This window comes from Panthera onca, chromosome C2, assembly GCF_046562875.1.
Source record: "Panthera onca isolate mPanOnc1 chromosome C2, mPanOnc1 haplotype 2, whole genome shotgun sequence".
NCBI classification, from domain to species: Eukaryota; Metazoa; Chordata; class Mammalia; order Carnivora; family Felidae; genus Panthera; species Panthera onca.
In genome coordinates, this window is record NC_138347.1 from 11,383,556 (window position 1) to 11,408,724 (window position 25,169).

A 25,169-nucleotide genomic window follows, 5' to 3' on the forward strand; every position below is an offset into this window, starting at 1 on the left:
CCATTGCCACACTCGATAAGTGCCATAAAATGGAGAATCTGGGCAAAAACTCCCACAATCCAGCATCACAGTTAAGTTATAATACGTAAATATTGATAACACTTAAATAATTAGATTAATGGACTTTAAAATTAAGCCTTTCCTGTCTCTTTGTTATAGCCTTAGACTGTATCACATCCACTATGAAATGGCAACCACCCGGATCTCTCTGAAAAGCAAAATGGTGGGAAGGATTAAATTAAAAAAACAAAACAAAACAAAACAAAAAAAACCTCTAGATTTTAACAAGTGTTAGAAAAGCCAATTCTGGAAGGAAAATTTAGGATTATGGAAATAGCACATTTGACTTAAGTCTGGCTGGGGGGAAGGGAGAAAAGGCTTCTACCAACAACCCATGCTAGAGGGAATTTGAGGTCCTTACCATGTGACCGACAGGGTTTCAGCTCAATGCCTTCAACAACGTTCACCATCAACCTTCCAATACCTGTTGCCCTTTGGGAACGGACTACGACAGCGGGAAGAACAACACAAGATGCTTCACTGAAACATTTGGTGCCTTCCCCATCCCTGTTTGCCTCAGACCAGTTTTATGTAGCTGCCCCCCCTTCTCCCCTCAGACTCTGGCTGGCTCCACCCTTCATCCTGCGCCCCACTCTCCCCTCCCCCACTCCCGTCCCTTCTCAGCCTCCCTCCGCCTCCAGGCTCATCTTCCAGCTTTAAGGATTCTGAGCCCAAACTTCTCTGCCCCAGCTCGGCTGGAAACAGTCCATGCCACTGAGCAATGCATACCCAGGTACGCCTTCTCCCGCTTCTTTTTCTCAGTCTCTATATAGAGTTCTGAAGCAGCTTTGATTTTCTGCACCCAGGCAGTCCTTGGAAATAAAAAGACAGAAAGGTGCCAAACAGAACTCAGGAAAAAGGTTTCAGGTCCATTCGCATTCAGTCTCCAGGACCCTACCTGCTTTGTTCATTTGATCTGAACAACAAAGGCTTGGGAAAGAAAGTCTGCTGTTCTGTCAAATGATGCTAATAATTATTCCTACCATTAATAAAGAGGGAGGAGTGGCATTTTTACTGATATGCTTAAGACCTGCCTTGGCCTTGGTGCCCCTGTGGAAGAGAAATGCTGACCCGGAGATGTTGGCATGCAACTCTCTCCTCCCTCGTTGAAAAGCATCCCATTACAAAACAGATGCACATAGGGGAAGGGGGGGCAAAAATAATATAAAAACAGGGAGCGGGACAAGACATATGACACTCTTAAACACAGAGAACAAGCTGAGGGAAGCTGGAGGGGTTGTAGGTGGAGGGATGGGCTACATGGGCAAGGGGCATTAAGGACGGCACTTGGGACGAACACTGGGTGTTTTATATAGGGACTGAATCACTAGATTCTACTCCTGAAATCATTATTGCACTATATGCTAACTAACTTGGATGTAAATTAAAAAAAAATTGAATAAAATTAATGAATTAATTCTTTTAAAAAGCACCCCATGTTTGCCTAACCAAAGAAGGCCAGAAGGATCTCTCTTATTAAACCATCCAAGGGAAGAACAAAACCATTTCCCAGACAGGGAACCACTTTCTAGGGAAAAGCAAACACACTCCCGAGCAAAGTAGTTGGCATGACGCTTTCTCCTTCATTTCTCGGAGACCCATATGTATGATAGCTTTGGCCAGTTTTCTTGTTTGGCACAAATGCCCTTTGGAATGTCGGTTGGCCTTGGGTCAAGTTCGCCCTTCAGAAATGATCTATTTCATTTGGCTGTAGGGCAGAGCCTTGAATACACGATTGAAGCAAAATAACAAAACAACCCACTGCTCTCAGATCCAGGATGTCTGCGTAAGCGAGCCCAGCTGAGGATAGGGTGGGGCTTGGGTGGTCCTATTAATCCCCAGATCGCCTTTCTATTGGTTTCTGCCACCTGGAAAACCTTGGGAAACTGAGATGCTCCACGGATCTCAAAGAAAGATGGAAATTTCCTTTAAAAAAATTCTCAAGCAAAATCAGTTTCAATTCATTTTATTTTGAAAAATTCACGCCACGTGTTAAACTTTTGAGCGGCTCTAGAGAAAAGCATGAAGACCCCTCCAGCCAGAGGTTGTGGTATTGCAACTGAACAAATGTTGGGACCTGCTGATTAATTAAATGTTCTACATATGTCCAGCCTGGTGGAACCCAGGTCCCCAGTGCCAGGCAGGTGGCAGGTCTTACCTTTCATTTATGCTTTCGGCTCGGAGGGTGTAGACTCGGTCAATGTGGGAAATGTGGAAGATGGGCTCATCTCCAGAAGGGTCAGTGGGTAATTTTACTAGAACCTCATTCAGGAAAATAGGCTGAAAGAGAATGCACAGGCATTAAACAACCAGACGGGACTCTGTGTGTTTCAATGAACTATGAGTGTGCGTGAGCTTATGTGCACATGTTCTAGTAAACTAAACTGAGTGTGTGTGTGTGTGTGTGTGTGTGTGTGTTTTCCAGTAAACTCTACTGGAATCATAATTTTGCATTAATATCAACTTTCATGTATTGCAAACTATAAATAGAATTTTTGCCTCCTCCATTTTGCTGGTATTTTTTAAGCCCTTCGCAATACGAGCTGACCGGTCTGTTTTGGCCGTTACATATCCCAACCAGCAAACAGTCTTCAACAACTTAACCTCCAGCCAATCCCCTCCAAAGATTTTCATACAAAGTTGCTAGTGACAATCTACATAAGTACATTGTTCTTTGCCCCACAATCACCATCACCCCACAATCCCCTAACTGCTGCCTCAGAGAAAATTTTTCCGCACAAACGCCCCCACACAGACAAATTTAGGAAAACGGTATCCCGTGACACAAAGACACACAAACACAGCTATGTACATAGGAGCAGACCAAATAAACAGCAGAGGGAAATTCTCCACACATGGACTGTTTAGATTGGCTTTTGCTGGAAAAGGTGAGGGGCACAGATGTTTCAAGCGATCCTGAGAAGTTTGGGGAAGGGTCTGGGAATGCTTGGAAGGTGGGCACCAGTGCTCAACTTCTGAGCTGTCCCATGCCTGCCTCCTGCGTCACACTAGACCGCGAGCCCCACCAGCATAGGGGGCACTCCTCACGTCTGAGGAACCACAGTGGCCATTTGGAAGCTCATAGATAGATGTCTTGTCAATCGAGTCGAATGCTGTTCCTCTTCTGATAATGTTGAACTGCACTCCTTTAGCTACCCTAAACCCTGGCTCATCCCTCCGTCTTCTCCTCTACACCACAACCCCCCCCCCAAACCCTGCTCATACTCTGCCTCCTTCTGGAAACCAACACCAACCCTGATATTGCAATCTAGAATCGTAATCTAGAACCACGATCTAGAACCACACTTACTGTTTTGTACATTTTGTACTGCAGGTTCGATTTGGGACTGAAGACTTTGTCCGTGCCAGATGAGCCCAAGGGCTTTATGATTTGGGTCAGCAGGAGGAAGTCGTTGAAGAGGAAGCCATACAGCTCCTTGTTGCTCTTGGCCTTGTAGAGTTTCCCGCTGTGCAGAAACTTGCGTGGCCCCAAGCAATTGGTCACTGAATTGAACACAAGTTGCTGAGAAAGGAAAACAAAGCCCAAAGAGGACACGGTGAAGGGAGGTCATTTTTTGATTTTTGTGTTTCTGCGTCTGAAAGCGCGGGCTCCGTCAGAATCGGAGGCTGGGCCCCCACGGGCCTGTATCTTAGGCTTCAATCAAAGACTGCTTTGCAGACTTCAGGCAGTACCTTTCAGGGCCAAGGAGTCAAAGGCAGTCAAAGACACAGTTCTGGGGACTCCAAGTGTCCAGATGAGTCTTGAATATACTTCTGACTGCTTTCTCCCGAGGGGGTCTACTAACGTCTGAGGGTGTCGGTGCCCCCCTTTTATTTACTGGGAAATGGCAAACAGGAAGAAAATTCTCGGCCCTCTCCCACCTCAATGAGTACGGGCTGTGTCTCCAAAGGGGGCATCAGCCAGCTCCAGTGACGACCCCACACGGGTTCAAAAGGTCCCTTGCGCTTGGGGAAAGCAGCAACCGCTCCCTGCACAATTCTACAGACCACATGCTACTTTCCAAGGTCAGCTAGAGTCCAGGCCCCTCGCACGTGAGTGAGTGCAAAACTCAAGGGCGCTGAGTGATGCCTCAAAGCCAAGCAGAGCAGACACGGTGTTGGCTCACATTAAATCTCCACCAACTCACTAGTCCGGAAAGTGTGAAGGGGACACTCTCATTGCCACTTCGCCAAACCTTGGAGATGGCTCCGAGTGCTGCTAAAACATGGCTCTATCATCCCTCTGGGCTCTCTCATCTCACTGAGCAGTTTCTAAAGGGGCAGAGGGAGACCGAGGCAGAAAAATGACCTCACTAGGATCCCCTTTTTTTTTTTGGCACAGGGTGAGAGACTGAAAGAGGGAAAGGCACAGCTGTGCCCAGGCAGCAGTATGATCCAGGCAAGGGTTAGACTCTCACGGCCCCCACCTGTCCACACTTGGGCCCCAGGGGATGCTCTACTAGCAGCCTTCAAGGCCAATGCTCTACAGAACTATGAGCCCTATAGGTCTCCCTGAGGACAGTATTTGTGAAGAGGTGACAGGGTTCACACCATGTGTCCCTCGAGAGATGTTGGTGGCCACTCATCTCCCTCCATCATGAGAGAGAGAATCAGCAGTGCCTCTGTGACTGGAGATCTATAGGCATCAAGGAAGAGTGAGCACTCCACTCACTCTTGGGTACAAAGAGGGAGAAGTGTCTCTCATCTACCACCGGGGCTCTGAGGGAGCCCAAAAGACTGAAGATGACACCCAAATGGGAGCCTTTAGTGCCTAGTTTTTACCCCTTTGCACTATGAACAGGAGGCTGGAGATCAACCCAGCCCTTTTGGCTTGCCAAGAGAGTCCAAGGCACTTGGGGACAGACAATGAATCCAGAGAAGGCAGCCTGGATCACACGAAGGTGATGTCATTTATTCATACTCCAAGTTTGGGCCTCCAATTGGCCAGGCTAACACTGAATATAAATGAATTGGGAATGATATTTACATTTCTCTATCTTTTAAAAGAAGTTTTTTAAATGTTTATTTACTTTTGAAAGAGAGAGAGAGAGAGTGCAAGCAGGCAGAGGCAGAGAGAGAGGAAGACGCAGAATCTGAAACAGGCTCCAGGCTCTGAGCTGTCAGCACAGAGCCTGACGCGGGGCTCGAACTCACAGACTGCGAGATCATGACCTGAGCCAAAGTCGGATGCTTCACTGACTAAGCCACCCAGGCACCCCTACATTTCTCTGTCTTAAGACAAGAGTGGCAAAGACAGCATTTATGTGAAAGTTAATCATAGGTCTGAGCCCAGATCTGGGCCAGGAAACGGAAGCCAACGTGCCCCCTTTCCATGATTGTACAGACAGACGGAAGCTGCTGTACAATAGCTAGGTACAACCGGCCGATAAGGAAGGACAACAGTCTGTTTCAAAGAGGACACGAAACTCAAATGACAAGAGCTTATTTTATGCTGCATGATTTAAGATGAAGACCCAGGCAGGCTTCACTGAGTCCACCCGATGGCAGCCATGAGATGCAAGGAAGGGCCCCTTTCCGAAGTGCATGTCGCCATGTTGGCACTTCTGCCTGGCAGATTCGGGTGCTGTTCAGATCCACCGTCTGCAGGATCAAGTTAAAGCTCCTCTGAATGGTACACAGGCCATTCTCGCCCTGCCTTCAACTTGCCATAAAGCCGTATCGCCTATCGCCCTACAGATGCCCGGCTCAGGACGTCCCTCCACTAAGATGCCCTCCCCCTGGTTTCCTACCTGGATAGACGTCTTCATCCTTCAACACCCAGCCCAGTGTCTCCTTCTCCAATGCTTCCCTGAATCCCCCTATGACTGTCCCTTCCTCTTCATCATGTGTTCCCACAGCACCTGCAGCTGGCTCTGCCTTGCCACCCATACTTTATCGTAAACATTGGTTTCGTCCCTCCACTTCATCCAGAACCGTAGAACCCTAGAGAGGGGAGAGGTGACATCTTTGTGATTTTCATGTCCTTAGTGTTTAGTACACTAAGGCAATGGCACATGGGCAGGTGCTCAAGAAATGTTTATTGAATGAATGAATGGATGAAAGCGTAAGTGAGCCAACCAGCCGGATGAATGCCCCTGGATTGATTATCGACACAAAATTCCAAAATGGGAGTCTACACCTGTCACCTGGATTTCCACAGGGCTGCTCCCATGGGCTGGCTTCTCCCACACCTATGCTGAAGGCCAACAAGGAAGTGAGGCAGGGAAGGAACCAGCGGTGATGACTTCCTCGGGTAGTGCCTGCCTTTGAAACATTGTAAGAAGGAGGAAGCCACAGGAAGAGGGGGATGTGGGGGACACATTCTGCCTGGGCATTTTGGGAAACCCTAGTGAATGGCGCGTGTGCAGGCATGTGTGTGTGTGTGTGCGTGCACGCACATGCATGCAGAGGCAAAGAAAGAGAGGCGGGGGTGGGGGGAAAGGGCAGCAAGAATAAATGAAACTAAGGGAAAGGTAGGGCACAAGAAATAATTAAATACTAGAAGCGAGACTTCTGTGGCTCCAGTATTGATGGGCTACACTGACCTATCCAGTGAAAATTTTAAAAAACTGAGTAGAATATAAAAATTCACTTTTGAAATGCAAGCAAAACGATAAAAATGTAAAACAAAAACAAGTTTAAAACAATGTGCAGAGGCCGAAAACAATGAAAATGTGAACCCCAGAAGATAAACCCCAAAGCCAGCTTCAGCCTGACAGCCTCCCTTGAATCTGGTGACCTTCAGCGTCCACTTCAAAAGCCATATGGGCCGCAGGAAACAAGCGGTGTTTCCAGGGCTCACTGCGCTGAGGGAGCTAACAGGAGAGCTCCACCAAAGGAAGCCCACAGAGGAAAGGCCACGAGTGAACTCAAGCGCAGCAGAGATGAACAAGAAGACTTGCTTGTTTTTGACCTTGGTGTAAGTGGAATGAAAAAAAAATGCCCCTGAGAATTTGCAGCCACAGGGCAACTCCCGACCCATTCACAACTACAATTCACACGCTAGTGTGATCCAAAAACCCCTCTACGTGAAACTTAGGGTGATCCTGGTAGCGATTCTCTCAGGAGGAATGCAACTTCAGAGCTCCAAGGTCCCACAGATAAAGCTCCAAAGGACACTGAACTCACAATCGAAAATCACAGTACATACAGAGAAGCAGGCATGCGCGGTGACAGCTAGCAGAAACAGCAGAAGGGAACGAGATCCGTAACTGTAGATATTACACTTCTCTGCTGTGAGATATGCAGGAATATGTTTAAAATGTGTTGCGGGGGGGGGAGGGGGTGGGAAATGCAGAGCATGGCCACCCGTGCAAGGACAAGACACAAGAGAGGAACCAGCAGATCCGACAACACAAACAGAACTGCCGAAAATGGAGGAGAAAGCAGTACAGAAATTAAAAAGTCAGCGGGACAGGTTCAGGAGCAGGGGAGAGGCAGCTGGAGACAGAACAGGCTGTAGCCTGGAGAGGACGCTTCACGATCTTTCTCGCCGCTGAGGCTCAGCGGGAGGGAGGCCCGGGTCCCAGCCCGAAGGCAGCTACCTCGGACAGGCCTTCACACTGCACGTGGCCTTGGATCCACTCCAGCCGGTCGGAGTTCTCCTTCTCCCGCACCCCTTCGTTCACCTGGGAGCACAGCTCCTCCGCTTTCTCCAGGGCGTGCTTCAAGTGGCTGTGGTCAGGGTGGTTTTCGGGAGTGTTTTCCAGGATCTACACGGGAGGACAGAAGACAGCAGCCTCAGGCGGTGCAGGTGGACCTGGGGTCCCCTGTGCTGGGGGGGCCCAGCACAGGAGGGCCTGGACCTTTCCTGATGGGTGCTCACAGGAGAAACCGCAGCTCTGAGCACCCAACTGCAGCAATGACGTGAGCGTGACGGCCACTCCTTGTTGGCCAGGGCCCCTCGGGAGGCAGGGGGCGCCCACATTATTTATACTTTGGTATGAGGAGGGCAGTGGCTGCAGCGAGCGCATTACACACCCCACGTGGATTTCTCCCTGGAAAATGGCTCTTTTCCTGGGTCCGTGCACAGCTGCAGCAACCTGCGCACCTCTGGACCAGCGTGCAAAGGGGTACATCTGAGCAAATGTGCCTTTTTCTGGGTAGAACCCTCGAGGCCAGCGGTTAAGAGTGCCAGTCCTAGGGCTCCACCTCCTGCATTAAAATCTCTGCTCTGCAACTGACCAGGCATGCTATGGGTCAGTCCCGTAAATGTTCTGAACCACGATTTCCTCATATGAAACGTAGGGATGCTAACAGCACCTCCTCTAGGGGCGCCTGGGTGGCTCAGTTGGTTAAGCGACCGACTTCGGCTCAGGTCATGATCTCGCAGTCCGTGAGTTCGAGCCCCGCGTTGGGCTCTGTGCTGACAGCTCGGAGCCTGGAGCCTGCTTCCGATTCTGTGTCCCCCTCTCTCTCTGCCCCTCCCAGACTCATGCTCTGTCTCTCTCTGTCTCAGAAATAAATAAACATTAAAAAAAAACTTTAACATCACCTCCCTTATAAGATTGGAGGACTCAGTGATTTGATACAGTAAAGTACTTTGCAAAGTGCCTGGCCCTTGGAAGGTGCTCAGTAAAAGGCAACGATTATCATCGGGTGTACCTACCGAGGCTTTGTCCAAACACAAATAATTCAAATGGACCTAACCTCGAATGATATCTCATCTCAAAGGTACACTTCGGCTTAAAGTCCTAGGTAAGCCCCTAACTTGAGAAAAATGCACATTCTGGGTCCCGTGTGGACACCGATCATCTCCAACAAGGGCCCCACCCTCCAGGCCAAATCCCGGCTGAGGTCAGGATCCCTTTGGAAACTCCTGTTGTCATCCCTGACCATATCCCTGGGGGGGGGGGGGGGGGGGGGGACTCCGGCGTAGGAATTTTCTAGAGCTCTCCAGGTGATTCTAACGTGCAGCCCAGTCTGAGGATTACAGTGCTAGACTGGGAGCCCACACAGCTGGCTTGTGTGAATTCATTTGTCTTTGTTTTTGTTTTGTTTTGCTTTCCTTTTTTTTCTTCGTCAATTTATTTGAACTAAAAACAAAACAAAACAAAAAAACAAAAACAGTTTACCCATTTATGCCACCGCCTACCCCTGCCTCCGGCCACCACCAATCTGTTGTCTGTATCTGTGAGCTTGGGAGGCTTTTTTAATTAATTTTTTTCAGATTCCAAATATAAGAAAGATCATATGGTATTTGTCTTTCTGTGTCTGAGTTATTTCACTTAGCATAATGCCCTTGAGGTCCGCGTTGCTGCAAATGGCAAGATGTCACTCTTTTTAATGGCTAAATAATATTCCATTATATAAATTATATTATACATATTATACATAATATATTTACATCATAATTTATATATCTATTCATCCATCAATGGACAAGTTGGTTGTTTCCATGTCTGTTATAAATAATGCTGCAATGAACATAGGGGTGCATGTTTACAAATTACTGTTCTTGTTTTCTTCAGGTAAATACTGAGAAGTAGAATACCTGGATTGTGTGGTAGTTCTATTTTTAATTTTCCAAGGGACCTCCTTACTATTTTCCATAGTGGCTGCACCAATTTACATTCCTACCAACAGTGGGTAAGAGTTCCTTTGTCTCCACATCCTTATCAACACTTGCTATTTCTTTGTAATCGTCATTCCAACACGTGTGAGATGATTTTTATTTGCATTTCCTTGATGATTCATTATGTTCAGCATCTGTTCAGGTACCTGTTGACCATCTATATGTTGTCTTTGGAAAAATGCCTATTCAGATCCTCTGCCCATTTTTAAATCGGATTGTTCATGGGCGTTTTTTTTTTTTTTTTCTTTTTTGCTATTGTATGAGTCGTATGAGTTCTTTATATACTTTGGATGCTAGCCCCTATCAGATTTTTGATGTGCAAATATTTTCTCCCATTCAGTAGGTTGCCTTTTCATTTCGTTGACAGTTTCCTTTGCTGTGCAGAAGCGTTTCCACTTCCTGTTGTCCCATTTGTTTATTTTTGCTTTTGTCGTCAGATTTTTAAAAATCATTGCCAAGACCTATTCGCATTGTCAAGGAGATTGCCACCTGTTTTTTTCCAGGAGTTTTATGGTTTGGGCTCTTACATCCGAGTCTTTAATCCATTTTGAGTTAATTTTTGTGTACGGTGTAAGACACTGGTCCAGTTTCATTCTTTTGCATGTGCCTGTCCAGTTCTCCCAACATGATTTATTTATTTATTTATTTATTTATTTATTTAATTTTTTAATAATGTTTATTTTTCGGAAGGGTGTGCACAGGGGAGGGGCAGAGAAAGTGGGGTGGACAGAGGATCTGAAACGGGCTTTGTACTGACAGCAGAGAGCCTGATGTGGGGCTCAAACTCGTGAACTGTTGAGATCATGACCTGAGCCAAAATCAGACACTTAACTGACCTAGCCACCCAGGCGCATGCCCCCCCCCTCCACACACACCATTTATTAAGGAGACTGTCCTTTCTCTATTATATATTCTTGGCTCCTTTATTGTAAACTAATTGACCATATATGCATGGGCTTATTTCTGGGTTCTCTATTCTGTTCCACTGATCTATGTATCTGTTTTTAATGCCAGTACCATACTGTTTTTTTTAATTATTATAGCTTTGTAATATAGTTTGCAATCAGGGAGTGTGATGACTCCAGCTTTGTTTTTCTTCCTCCAGATTATTTTGGCTATTTGGGTCTTTTATGGCTCCAAGTTTTAGAATTATTCTATTTCTGTGAAAAATGTTGGAATTTTGAATGGGCTTTCATTGAATCTGTATGCTGTTTGAGGCAGAACGGATATTTTTTTTTTAATTTTTTTTTAATGTTTATTTATTTTTGAGACAGAGAGAGACAGAGCATGAACGGGGGAGGGGCAGAGAGAGAGGGAGACACAGAATCAGAAGCAGGCTCCAGGCTCTGAGCCATCAGCCCAGAGCCCGACGCGGGGCTCGAACTCACGGACCGCGAGATCGTGACCTGAGCTGAAGTCAGACGCTTAACCGAATGAGCCACCCAGGCGCCCCCAGAACGGATATTTTAACTACATTAATTCTTCTAATCCATGAGCATGGAATATCTTTCCATTTATTTGTGTCTTCTATAATTTCTTTCACTAATGTCTTACGGCTTTCAATACACAGATCTTTCAACTCCTTGGTTCAATTTATTCATAGGTGTTTTATTCTTGTCGATGAAATTGTAAATGGGACTGTTTCTTTAATTTCTCTTTCCAATAGTTCATTATTAGTGTATAGAAATGCAACAGATTTTTGTGTATTGATTTTGTATCCTGCAACTTCACTGAACTTACTTATTAGTTCTAACAGTTTGCTTTGTTTTGTTTCAAAATGGAAATGGCCTTATTGATTTTTCTGTAATATTGTACAATATTCAGAATTCAGAAAATTCAGCAAGTTATAAAGAACTTGGGGTGCCCGGTTGGCTCCGTTGGTTAAGCGTCTGACTTCGGTTCAGGTCATGATCTCACAGTTTATGAGTTCAAGCCCCAAGTCGGGCTCTGTGCTGAGAGCTCTGAGCCTGCAGTGTGCTTTGAAGTCTGTGTCTCCTTCTCTCTCTCTGTCCCCCCCCCACTTGTGCTCTGTCTCTCTCTCTCAAAAATAAATAAATGTAAAAAAATATTTTTTAAGGGGCGCCTGGATGGCTCAGTCGGTTAAGTGTCCAACTTCGGCTCAGGTCATGATCTCAGTCCGTGAGTTCGAGCCCCGCGTCAGGCTCTGTGCTGACAGCTCGGGGCTGGAGCCTGCTTCGGATTCTGTGTCCCCCTCTCTCTATGCCCCTCCCCCGTTAGTGCTCTGTCTCTCAAAAGTAAATAAACATTAAAAAAAATTTTTTTTCATTTTTTTGAAATAAAAAAAAAAGAACCTAAAAAATCACCCATAATCTCCCCAACTGGACAGAACTTCTGTCTGTATATTAGTTAAATGCTCTGCCTACACATACACACACCACACACACACACACACACACACGCACACAACTTTTTAGAAAATAAAAATTAAATCATGCTACCATACCACACTGTGCCATTTTGCACACTGTTTTTCCCCCCACTTAATAGCAGTTACACAATATCATTTGATGTCCATATCCTGTGGACCTATGCTATCATTTTTTTTAATTTTTTTTTTTAATGTTTATTTATTTTTGAGACAGAGAGAGACACAGCATGAACGGGGGAGGGGCAGAGAGAGAGGGAGACACAGAATCGGAAGCAGGCTCCAGGCTCTGAGCCATCAGCCCAGAGCCCAACGCGGGGCTCAAACTCACGGACCGTGAGATCGTGACCTGAGCTGAAGTCGGATGCTTAACCGACTGAGCCACCCAGGCGCCCCTCATTTTTAAGGATTCTATGATGCATCGTTGTAAGGATGAACTACAAGTCATTTAAATAGTTCCCTTCCCATAAAAATTCATGTTGTTCCTAATTTTTAAATATTTCTCTGATTATTTTTTTTAGGACAAATTCCTAGAGGTGGAAGTGTTGAGCCAAAGAGAATGTGCAGTTTGATATGTCCAACACCTTCCAAGAGCCTGAACGACTTTACCTTCAAGCAGCATTTTTGTCAACACTGTTGACCTACAATCTTCAATATATCCCTATCTGGCAAGCCCAAAGCAAGGCATTTTCTTGTGTGGCCATGCATCTCTTTTATTACTAGTTAATTTAAATTTGGTACATTTACATATACTAACTTGGTTAATTCTCACAACTCTTTGCAGTAGGTAGTATTAGTGTCCCTAATTTACAGATAAGGCATCCAATGCCCAAAGAGGTTAAGTAACTTAACCCAAGGGTATACAGCAGTGGGGACTGAGATTCAAACCCAAGCAGCCTGTCTCCTGACTGTGTTCCTTACTGCTATTCTGCACTGCCTCCCAGAAATATCTAGCTGTATATTTTACCTATTTTCCCGCTGGAGTATTTATCGTTTTCCTTTTGAGCTGTAAGTTGCCTTACTTAGAGGATAGGTAGATACATAGATAAATACAGAGATACAGGTAGGTAATCTACGTATATTTCAGCACCTACTTACATACAGTCTGAAATACATTTACCCAGGTTCCATCTGTCATTTGTCTTTTGATGTTGTTCATTATATTTTGTCACACAGAAAATTTTTAAGAAAAATACTGTTACAAATAATATATTGACACATTCTTGATATGCAAGATTCAAACAATACAGAAGTACACAGAGCAAACGTGAAAGTTGCCTTTCACTATCCTGCCCAAGAGATAACAGACTGAAGGGCATCCCTTTAACTACTTTTGGATGCTCTGCACATATTTAATAACCACACATAGAGCTTGTCCTCTATTTTGCAAAATGAACCACACTGTAGGATTACTCAGGAAAGGTGTTGTTTTGTTTTGCTTTGTTTTGTTTTAAGTAGGCTTAATGCCCAGTGTGGAGCCCAATGCGGAGCTTGAACTCACAACCCTGAGACCAAGGTCTGAGTTGAAATCAAGAGTCGGTCATCCAGGTGCCCCTCTCCCCCCCCTTTTTTTTAACTTAATAGCATTTTCTGGATGTCATTCCATGCTAATTCATAGAAGTCTCTATTTTTAAAAATATTTTCATGGGGCGCCTGGGTGGCTCAGTCGGTTGAGCGTCCGACTTCGGCTCAGGTCATGATCTCACGGTCCGTGAGTTCGAGCCCCAAGTTGGGCTCTGTGCTGATGGCTCAGAGCCTGGAGCCTGTTTCGGATTCTGTGTCTCCCTCTCTCTCTGCCCCTCCCCTGTTCATGCTCTGTCTCTCTCTGTCTCAAAAAAAAATAAATAAATTTTAAAAAAAAATTTAAAAATATTTTCATAGTACAGATCTATCACAATTTATTTGCTCTACTTAATGAACATCCAGACTAAAATATTTTTTTAAGTTGCTACAACTCTAAATCCTTTACATTTCTTTTCTTAGTGCCATGCTAAGAATTTCTCCAACTCAGTCTCATAAAAAATATTTCATCTTAGTACTTTGATGGTTTTTCATATGTATTATAACTGGCTACCTTTTAAAAATCTCTTCTTAGCTCCACTATTTTTCAGTCCATTCTCAGGTCCTTGAAAGGGCAGCAAGCACATTTCTGCAAATAACTATAATTTGTTTTTTCCTCTTTGTATGACTCTCAGTTCTTTTCTTGTTTTTGTCCCCCTTTCCTCACTGGCTAGATCTAAAACACCTACTTGAAAAGCCTGTCTCCAACTCCAGTGTGCAATTAAATATTGGGGGAAATAAACAGAAGTACTGAGCTAGTTAAATAGTAACAGTCAAGTTGGAAGAGAGGAGAGAGTAGGTCGAAGGCCTGCTTCCGATCTAATCATTTAATTCAGCCAAGGTGGCCAGAGTGTATTTTGTGGCCTCAAGCTGGGGTTGAACTGAGGAGACCGGAGGGAGATGTGTTACTCTAAGGAGTTTGAGAAAATTACGAAACATACTGAGGATAATGAGAGGCAGGTTTCTCATAGAAAAGTTACAAGTATAGAATGGGGGAAGGTTAGAATAAATTCTGTGGCTAAAGATTAGAACAGGAGGGATCAGTGTCAACTCATAGATTTTAATATGCATTTTTATATACATGGATTGATCTAGACATAAATATAAATGTATGCGTGTACACTTACATATATGTGAGTATATGTGTATGAATATAATACATACATATATTTCCTGACTCTACCACTGAGAGACTCAAATGGCAGTAACACCCCAATCGCAATGAGCACACCAGTGCCCAGATCTGGGCGTCTAAAGTCTCCACTAAACGGAACCAAATCTAAAGCCCGTCTCCAGGAGCTAGCCCCCCTGTGGTTATATAATCACAGGCTCAGAGGATGTCGGAGTCTGCTCCCTCATATTGCAGATGGAGACATTGTGAGATGGCTTCACAATGGCTTTCTGAGGATGGGTGGGCGGCGTTACGTTTCTTTCTTTTTCTTGGTAGGAAAATCGAGGCACAAAGGCATTACACCTCTATTAGGAAAAGAACCAAGAACTGAGCTCCCTTTTTCCAACTTATAGGGTAAAAGCCACTTGGTATCACAGCTGAAGGCTGTATATCATTAGCTCTTTTCACAATAAACAGCTTTTCTTTCTGAGTTACCAAGCAGATGCTTCCACCATCCCATTGGTGTATGATTCGATAACAACAGATACCAGGTGCATTGGCTGGGGAACTTGCCCGTGACCCCGGATCCCTGAAATGCTGAGCAAGCGTTCTTCTGCTTGAAAAGGTGAGATGGCTACTTACATTTTTAATGATCAGTGGGTATCTTGTTACCCGTTGCATAGGCTTCAGTATAAAACTAGAGAGTGGCATCCCTTTACATCGAGGGTCCATTGCCAGTCTCTGAAATGAGAGATGTTTTAAGTGCACTTAAGAAATCTGCAAAACCTAGTCAGTGACATCAACACTGATGTTATTTAGGACTCCCCACCCATCACGTTGTCTCATTTATCTGGACCAGAACTGAGGAGCCTGGAGTTGGAAGGGCCTCGTTATCCTGGTCCAGGATGAGGCACGTTCCAGATGGACACTGGACACCGGTAGATGTGACTCAGCCACCAGGGTCAACTCCTGGTCTCCAGAGTCAGTACAGCCTCCCTGGGACATACAATTCCTCCCTTACAGAGATGAGATTCTGACTTTACAGCGACTATTTCTTCTGGATATCTGCCAGAGCTTTGTAACAGCCCCAGGAATAAGAAGAGACACAAGACTGTAGAATTAGAATAAAAATTCCCCTTAAGTCCCAGAGATGGCACAAGGGCTGGATCGCATTGTCTGGTTCAGATGCAGCCTGCACATCCCTGTGGGAGCCCCAGGCAGGCAAGGACAGTGGAGCTGAGACATGAGGGGTGAGGACAGCAATCTCAAGGCCTGAAAGTTGTCCCCACCCTAGACCACCTGTCCCTTTTTTCAACTCAACTGGGGGAAAGAGTCCTTTTACCCCCAAAAGATGATCCCATCCATAAGTCACAGGGATAACATGGTGACTCAGCTTTCAAAGGCATCGGTCAGGTTTAACAAAGCCTTAGAAACAGGCGGCTGCCGTGACCTGGGCCCCAACTGTTAGTGTCTGAATCCGCTCCAGACGTGGACATCATCACTGCAGGAACACCTCACACCTGGCAAGGGCACGTCAAACCCCCTCAGGGATGGCGTGAGGGGAGGTGATCAGGGAATGGAAATAAGCCCCCTGCCCTGGGTGGTGTCAGCATTTCCCTCAAGTTCAAGTGCATCCAGTGATGAATTCATCCTGCCTTGTGCCCAGGGAGGACTGGCCCTTGGCTGAAACCCCAGGTGGCCGAGCATCTGCTCTCCAGTCTCTAGACCACCCTGGGCCTACTTCTTACTGAAATTTCTCCCCTTTGAATGACTTTAGAATGTGCCGATTCACCGGATAGCAAATCAAAGCATTTCATGTTGAGAAACACCAGGGGAACAAGAAAGAACAAGCATCATATGATGCAATGGTCAAGGAGGGAACACCCTTGTACCTCACAGTGATGATTCCACAAACACGATTATTGGGCCAGAGGGAATGGTCTGCCCCCAAATGTACAAGGTACAAAGATAAGCCTGCCATTAGTGTTACTGGTCTATTCCCTAAAATGTAACTGTTTAGCAGAAATTATTTGATTCTCTTCCTATGTTTTTTTCTCTGGGAGACGTGGGGGCTGTTTGAGCGGGCCAGTGGGGCCAGCAGGGACCTACCCCAGTCAATGCCAAGTCCCAGGGCCTGGAGCCTCCAGCAGCACGGGGCCCACCTCCCCAGACGTCCCTTGGTGGACACATGGCTCTCGAGATCCCCTTATCCCCAAGGTAGACATCCTGCATCCCACAGTCACCCCCACAGGCTTCTTAGGGTTTGAGGCCATCAACAAGAACAAACTGGAAAAGGAACAAAGGGTCCACTGGGATTCCTGGCCATTCCCTCTGCAGCAAAGAACTGGGGTGCTCAGGCCAAACAGAATAGGAAACCTGAGGGGCGCCAGCCGTGCTGGGCCAGACAAATGGGACAGAAGATTAAAACCTGCATCCAAACAACACCACTAACACTCCTGGACCGCAGATCAGAGCTGCCGGGCGCAGGGCTGGCCCCTCCTCTCCACGTCCACCCCCTGGGTCACAGCCACACCTGCCAGCTCACATCACCCCTGTTGCTCAGCCAAGACCTGAGTCCTGTTGGCTTTTTAGCAGGAATGATCCTGCAGGCTTGACTTCGCTCCTCGCACCCCCGGTTGTCCTGCGACAACCACTCAGGGGCCGGGGCTCGGCTCAGCCTGGGCTCCTTACTTTGACAAACTCCTTGAAGTCCGGGGCCTCGTCCGTCTTCTGCTGGATCAGGGCAGCCCCATTGAGCTGACAGCTGCAGAAGCGGATGTAGGGCTGCATGTGCGGCAGCTGGGCGGTCAGGATGTCGCCGACCATCTTCACAGGCATCTTCTCCCCAGACATCTTCTTGCGGACTCTCAGCGCTCTGCACGGGAACGTGAGAAGTGAGCCCCCTGCCTTTACCCTCAGCCAGCGGTGACATGGTGCACTTCTAGGTGGTACAGAAACAGAATGTGCGTGAGGGGCACAGACCCGGGGCCACTAAAGGATCTACTGGGGAGACAAGGAACAGAAAAGAAATGAGTCTAGTGCTACAGAGAGGTATCCCCGGGCCATATTTCTCTGGCATGATGGCTGTTGGCTCGTTCTTAGGAATAAAAACTTCTCAAAGAAATCTTTGCTGAACGAGTCAGCACGAAAAATAGTATTTTTCTCATGGAGAAATACGGAATCAGTTATTTAGTAACTCAGACAGGATCTCTGTGTTGATGTCTCACTTCATAGACGATCTGTGGTCAAAGTCCCAGGCCACTGTGGCCCCGGCACTGAGTCTGATTCCGGACCAGTGCCACCCAAGGGAGGCTACTGTTGCCAAGGGACATGAAGGCTCATTTTCAGACTGAACATAACATAATTAAGATGGTAAAAATCAACTGCCACAGAAAAATAATCCCATTATGTCACCAAAGCCAAGTACAAATGATTGTCGACTATCTGTGTCATTCACTGCTTCATTGCTATGGCTAATTTGAAATTGACTGGATTACGGGGTTCTGAAAAGAGAAGCCTGTTTATATGATAATGGACCAGTGAACCCAAACAATTCATATCCTGGAGGCTGAGGAGAGACTGATGGGACTGGGAAAGGTTTGTTCTGGGGTCCAGCGGCAGCCTGAGTGTTCAGGGCCATGAGAGCCAAGACTGTGCATCCCAACCTTCCAACTCCAATATGAGAACTCCTAACACCAGCCTCTAGAGGACATATCACTGGGCTTCTAGCCAGCAAGGATAGCAATGTACCCTGACGGCAGGACCACAACACGAGGCATGAATGTGTTCTGCCTACCCCAATGATGATGGATAGATGGATGGATGGATGGATGGGTGAATGGGTGGATGGATGGATGGATGGATGGATGAAACAGAATGGTACAATATATGATTTTCACATAACCTTTGGCTTCTTTCACAGTCATGTTAGAGAAGCCCTGAGGTAAGGATAAAGCTACAGAATTCCAAGGAAGCTTTGCAATATTAGCATTAGGCTTTAAAAACTTCACATCACATTATTTTCTTTCTCCTACATTTTTGGCTAAAGGAATAATCCTTGGACTGGGCAAACAAGTCAGGGAGAGAAATTTTAGGGAAAATAAATTATGTGGTCTGAACAATTAGTAATTCTCTCTCTGCAGATGCCCTTGTAGGGAGAGATGCCCGTCAACACTGGCAGCTTGGGGGGAGAGGGGTGGCAGCCTGATACCCTCAGAATAGCCAAATGGCCATTGCTCATTGAGGGGGTTGGTATTAAATGTCTCCCAACATGTAGAAATTTCCTCAACTTGCTCAATTGGGGATGATGTCACCCCCAGTTCTGGGGGACCAGAGCCCTGAATAACCATGTTACAAACTGGTTATGGATGGACAGTGGAAGAAATTCCATCATTCCATCATTTTCCTATGAGGAGGAGCAAAAGAATCTTTCTCTAAGAGAATAAAAGTACCACCCCCTCCCCCACCCCCTTAAAAAAAATAATAATGGAGGAGACAAGGAAAGGAGAAAAGAAGAAAGATGGGCATTGTCGTGAAGAGGTTAAACCAACACCTGGGTTCTGGAACCCCACACTTGCAGACTCGAGTTGTCCACCTAGGGGCCAGGCCTAAAACTAGGCTCCTACTATGGACCAGGCACCTGTTAGGTTCACTCGTGGGTCTCCTTCTGGGATGTTCTATTGCACAGGCAGGACTGGGCCTGAATGGGTTTGAACGGAGGGTGTCACCAGGCTCCCGGGTCACGTGACTCAGCTGCCACAGCTCTGCCCTTTGGTGAGCTGGTTTGTAATCTCATCTAAAGGTTTACTGGGTGGAGGCCGAACGGCTGGTAAGCAATCAGCGAATGGACATTTCAAAGAGCGCTCGGTGTTTGCTGAATGAATTAGCGCTCCCGACCCTCTGAGGTCCGCAGAGCAAGCACATGGTCAACAGAGCTTGCATTTATTAATACGTGCTTTACATATCAAACAAACACTCTCATGTGTACTGCTAACTCTCCCTATTGGCCGTGGCACACCTGAGGCCTAGGGAAACCGAGAGACCTGACCAAACTCACACAGCTAATACTGACCCGAGCAGCCCTTGAACCCAGGAGGTGTGACCTGTGACCCCGGAGCTCCAGGTCCCTGAGCACTGAGCGTGAGACAATAGACACAGCGTCCAGACCCGCCTCCACACCCGAGCTGCTCTGCGCAGGCCCCGTCCTTCCTCCGGAAGCAGCTCCTGCCCTCCGGCCAGGTTTGTCTCCACTTCTCTCCTTCCACAGCCCTCTGCTTCTCTCCCTGTCTCCGCTTCCGGCCTCTCCTCCGTGCCCCGCCCCCAGCCCCAAGTTCCCTCCCTCCAGGCGGAGCCTGCTTGGGATTCTCTCTCCCTCTCTCTGTCTCTACCTGTCCCCCACTCGCACTCTCTCTGTCTCTCTCAAAAGAAATAAACTGTACAAAATTTTAAAAAACACACAAAAAACAGTCCCTAACACCTGGTTTGCACAGCCCTATGTCACTTCTGAGTCCCTTCTGTCACTTCTGACAGCTATACTCAGGGGCCTGTGCCCACTCTTAACATAAAAACGTTCTAGATCTTTCTGTCCTACTCTGTTTCTTAAAAGCAAATTTCACAGCTCTCCACTCACCAGCAAGAGAACAAACCATCTGCTCTGACCCCCAACCAGAGGCATCATTAGTAGGAAGTCCTATGTCCCAGTTAGCACCCCTTTATTTTCATTGTATCTGTTTCTTATCTATCTGTCTCCTAAATCCCATGTCCTTCCCCCTCCCACCCCAAGTTCAAGGAGTCGCTGGCCCTTGGATCGGGAGTGGCAGATATGTGGCCTTGCAGGGATTGCTGCCTTACAGTCTCTTTATCCAAAAAAGCTTTCCTCTTCTAGCCTGCAGGGGCCCCCAAATCCCCCCATCATTGGGGTTAATCCTTTGCAGGAGAAGTCAAGTATATGCAGCAAAGGAATGTAGCAAGATGTTCACTATACAATCCACAATATGGGCGTTCACCTTATACTTCTTTTCATTTTTCTGTTTAGAATTTTTCATAGTGACATAGAAAAGGGGAAAAAAAAAAAGAAAGAAATCAGATCCCCAGAAGGCTCCTATTAAATATTTTATCTAGGATATAAAAACATTAGTTCACCCAAGCTAACTGATCAGGTCATCGGAGGAAGGGGACAGAGCACAGGGACACCGTGATGGCAGGAAGACGGTGTTGTGCAGGCATGTTTGACATGATTGACAGTGTGCCAGTGGTACGGCTCACCTCCTCGCTCCTCAGGATAACCCTGCATGCCCGACCAGGCAGGCACCACACCTGCAAGTTGACAGGTCCCAAGACAAGGGGTCGAGAGGGGTCTGCCCAAGGAAACTGCCCAGAACAAGTTAGAAGGTGCTGGGGGCCAGACACAAACTTAGGACATTCGCCTCCTGGCTCCACGTTCTTTCCATCGGTTGCAGGATGGGGTGGAACCTCCAGTAGGTCATCCACAGAGCAGCCTGGGACACAGGCTTGCCTTCTGTGTGACTTCAAGTCACTGGACCTCTCTGAGCCTGGCTTTCCCAGCTGTAAGCACTCTCGATTCCCACCTCCGGGGCTGGGGAGCACGTCAGCGCTAACGGGAGGAAGGGGCTGGCCGTGACAGAGCTCAAGGAAGGGGCTGCTGTTTCCCTGACAGGACAGGAGGGAGGGTGACATGGGGGGCAAGGGCCCTTGGGGACGTGAGATGCATCTCCCACCTCCCCACCGCCCACTGATTGCTGCCCAAGGAAAGAGGTTTTAACTTGTAGGTATATTTTCAAAGGCGCCTGGGTGGCTCAGTCGGGTGAGCATCCAACTCTTGAATTTGGTTCAGGTCAGGATCTCATAGTTCATGAGTTCGAGCCCCACATCAGGCTCTGCGTGGACCCTGCTTGGGATTCTCTCACCCTTTCTCTCTGCCCCTCCCCTGCTTGTTCTCTGTCTCTCTGTCTCTCTCTGTCTAAAATAAATAAGTAAACTTAAATAAAAATTACTTGTAGGTATATTTTCAACAGAAAACTTGTGGCTATTTTGAAACAACTTGTCTCCAACCCTTCAGGTTCAGCTCCTGTAGGTTCAGGGGTTAACTAGCCCCATTGGCTCCAAGGCAAGGGGGCTGAGCCCAACACTGAAGACAGGCAGGCACTTTCATCTAAAGACCCCCTAATAGCCGCCCTACGTGGTAGGTACCATTATTATCTCCATTTTACAGATGAGGACACCGAGGCCAAGAGAATGTAAGTGACTTGCCCAAAGACACAGCCAGGAGAGCAAGAACAAGATGTTGGCCTAAGCATCCGACCCGTATCTACATTCAGAAACTTCTACAGCACCCTCCTCAAGGAGGATAATGGAAACACTTTCTCAAAGCACCCCTGGGGGTCATCTCTGATTATTTGTTTTCCAGAGCACAGAGAGAGCAGATGTCATGTTTTTATTTCTACCCACTTCTCTCCCCATCCCCCCACCACTCCCAAACACACACTCAAGAAAGTGGGGGGGGGGCGTGGAATTACTTTACAAGAATGAGGGATCACATTTAGGAAATAGCCGCTTCCCAGTTACGGGAACGTGAAGATTGGGAATGGATTCCAGGTTCCTGGGGCTGCGCTTCAACCTGGGGCCCCCGTGGGGGGCGGCCCTTCCCCCCCAGCCCGCTGGATCGCCACAGGCCTATTCTGTGTTCTTAGCAAGTGTTGTTCCAAAGTATGGCCTGCTGGGCACAGATTTGGGGTATTCTTTTATTATTATTATTATTATCTTAAATATTTATTTATTTTTGAGAAAGAGAGAGAGAGCAGAGACAGGAGGAGGGGCAGAGAGACGGGGACAGAGCATCCAAAGGGGGATTCCTGTGGACAGCAGGGAGCCTGATGTGGCACTCAAACTCACAAACTACGAAACTGTGACCTGAGCCGACGTCACTCAACTGACTGAGCCACCCAGGCCCCTCGGGGTGGGGTGGGGTGGGGTCTTTCTAGAAGGGACCTTTGTGATGACATAATCCAACCCCCTCAGTTTACAGATGGGGAACCCGAGGCTCAAAGAGGATGGGCAGTGAGTTGGGCTCCAAACCCAGGTCTCTTGACTTGGTCAAGACCTTGACAGGTCTCTTGACCCAGCGCTTCCTCCCTGGCCCTGAAGCTGCCTCTGAAAAACCAAAATGGGAATAAAATTTAAGGGGTTCCAGGCTAGCTTCTCAGAGCGTTAACCTGAGGAAATGCTGACCACGGGCAGCAAATGGTACCCACCGTTCTCCGCCCCCAGGAGCCAAGAATGTCCCAAGAGAACAGTATTCGCCCACGGGACCCGGACCTGCGGGCGGGCATGTGGGGAGCCACCCCACGCCCCGGGAGGGAGCCGGTCAGCGATCGGCAGCCAGGACTGGCCTCGCTCCGGAAACTCTAGACCCACAGTGAAAGCAGGAACTGGGCAATTTACTCTGTGCGATGACAAACTGGGGGTGTGTGTGCGGGAAGCATGGGGTGGGGGGCGAAAAGGAATCGTGGTGCTTATGGGTGGAAATGAGCAAAAGAGGCAGAAAGAAACACGGGGCGGCATGCACGGGGGACACACGGACAAAGCCACGCGGAGGTGCTAGTGTGTGAGAGCCGAGGGGACGAAGCAAGGCCGGGGTTAGGGGAGAGAGGCTTACTTCAGTAGTTTGATATTACACATAATCAGCTCCTTCCAGTTAACAAAAATCATAGCACCCTCTTTCTCTGTCAGCAGCTCAGACTCCATCAGGGGTTTCTGAAAGATCTACAGGTGCAGAAAACGAAGCAGTTCAGAAAGCAAACGGTTAGCTTACACCTGAAACACACGCACACAGGTCTCTGCAGAGCATGGAGAGGACCGGGCCGTCTGCAGCTTTGTGGGGAGGCCCAGAAGCTTCCCGCAGCTTCTGCAGCAGACGCCCCTCCCCCACTCTACCCAAGCGGTTGGTGGGGGGGGGGGGGGCAGTTCCCCATCAGGTCTCTGCACTGTTTTACAGGGAAGGGTGGCTGAACTCTAGAGGACGGGCCTTAACTCCACCAGGATAAAGCCCGGAGGCCTGTCGAAAGTCACGCACACTCTTACCTGCCCACGGTGGAGGGTGGGCATGGCGGGAAAAGTGGGGGGCTTCAGGATGCACGTGGGTGTGGGCGGCTCCTTCAGGCTCCCCTGCAGCGTCTGCTGCATAGACAAGCCTCGGGCACCCGGAGGGGAGCCGCCCAAGGAAGCAGGGAGCAAACCAGCAGCCGGGGTGATGTCTTCTGCCGCTGGGCCCTTGGCCTGGGCCGGGCTGGTACAGGGGCCGGCTGCGGCTCCGGGAAAGAAATGAGCCTGCCCAGGATCCAAGCTCTGCGTGGTTGGGTGACTCAGGGTAAATCACAGCTCTCCGCCCAGCCCCACGTGGCGAGCCCCTGCCTGCAAAGAGGTCATCGTCTCCTACTGGAGGCAGGGCGTTCTTCTGAAGGGTCTTTAAAGATGGGACAGCCTGTCCCATCTTTGAAATAAATGTGGCTGGGCTCAGGCTGTTCCCTGGGAGCCCTATTCTTCATGAGTCCTTGAGCTGACATCGAACCCAGCATGTACCAGACCACTGCACAAAAGTGCCACATCTAAGGGGGTGACATTCACATCTTAGACATCCTAGATTGCATATTTAGTGACAGTCAAGTGTCTTGAGGAAGGGGCACTTTTCCCAAGTATGCACCATGACTTCCTATGCATGAATGTGCCTCCTGGACCAGTAACCCATCCCGCCTCCTGTACCCATTCAACACTGGGCAGCGGGTGGTGACGTTCCTGGTTAAGGCTGTCCAAGGAGATAGTTGCACAACTGTTAGGTGAGGGGCAGCGGGGGAGCAGGAGTTTCAAAACTATTACAATGTTTTTCAAACTGTAGAGTGATCCTGCCATTCAGCTCTGCAAACCCCTGTTGCTAACATGGCAACTTCCCGTGAGCATAAACAAAAGTCTTCTTCAAAACCAGGGGTTCCCAACTCTGCCTCTCCTCATCCTTCTGGACCAAGTGGCCCAGGCCTTTCAACAGCCACCCAGGAGGAGAGACAAAACAAGGCATCCTCTGGGACAGGGCAGTGCACGGGGACCTGGGAGGAAACATCTTCACTCTCAGCAACAGATTTTCCTCAGAGGTAATATGTACCACCAGGAAGGACTCGAGATAATTGGCTGGATGGCTGCCATTTTCAGATGCCAACCCTGAGGCCCGGGAGACCACGTGGCCTGCTCTATGGCATTAACTAGTTGGTGGCTAAGCACCCACTTCTCCGAGGAGAGTCTAGACTCCCAGTCCCCAGCCCACGTGTCTCCTTCCACGCACCTCCTCACGGACTCATTCATCCCCTGACATGAGTGATCCCTCTACGGGGATGACTCAGAGGGCCACGGATAAGAGTTCGACCATCTTCTCTTGGGTAGAAATCTCCTGTGTGATTTGCCATCCAGATGCT

The 25,169-nt window shown here is 47.8% G+C and overlaps 1 protein-coding gene across 5 annotated transcripts in view; it reads right to left on the reverse strand.

Annotated features, from left to right (window-relative positions):
• Positions 1–25,169, reverse strand: part of ITSN1 (intersectin 1) — a 220,210-nt gene that overhangs the window by 5,591 nt on the left and 189,450 nt on the right. For 3 of the 5 annotated variants that reach the window (XM_078452815.2, XM_078452812.2, XM_078452811.2), the window contains 8 exons: positions 23,366–23,472; positions 17,383–17,632; positions 15,334–15,432; positions 7,605–7,772; positions 3,371–3,583; positions 2,219–2,340; positions 790–872; positions 422–505 (listed from right to left, as the gene is read on the reverse strand). In XM_078452815.2, the coding sequence (XP_078308941.1) occupies positions 422–505; positions 790–872; positions 2,219–2,340; positions 3,371–3,583; positions 7,605–7,772; positions 15,334–15,432; positions 17,383–17,632; positions 23,366–23,472 (1,126 nt within the window). The remainder of the gene's footprint in view (positions 1–421; positions 506–789; positions 873–2,218; positions 2,341–3,370; positions 3,584–7,604; positions 7,773–15,333; positions 15,433–17,382; positions 17,633–23,365; positions 23,473–25,169) is intronic. The other 2 variants (XM_078452814.2, XM_078452813.2) reach the window with 1 other exon arrangement.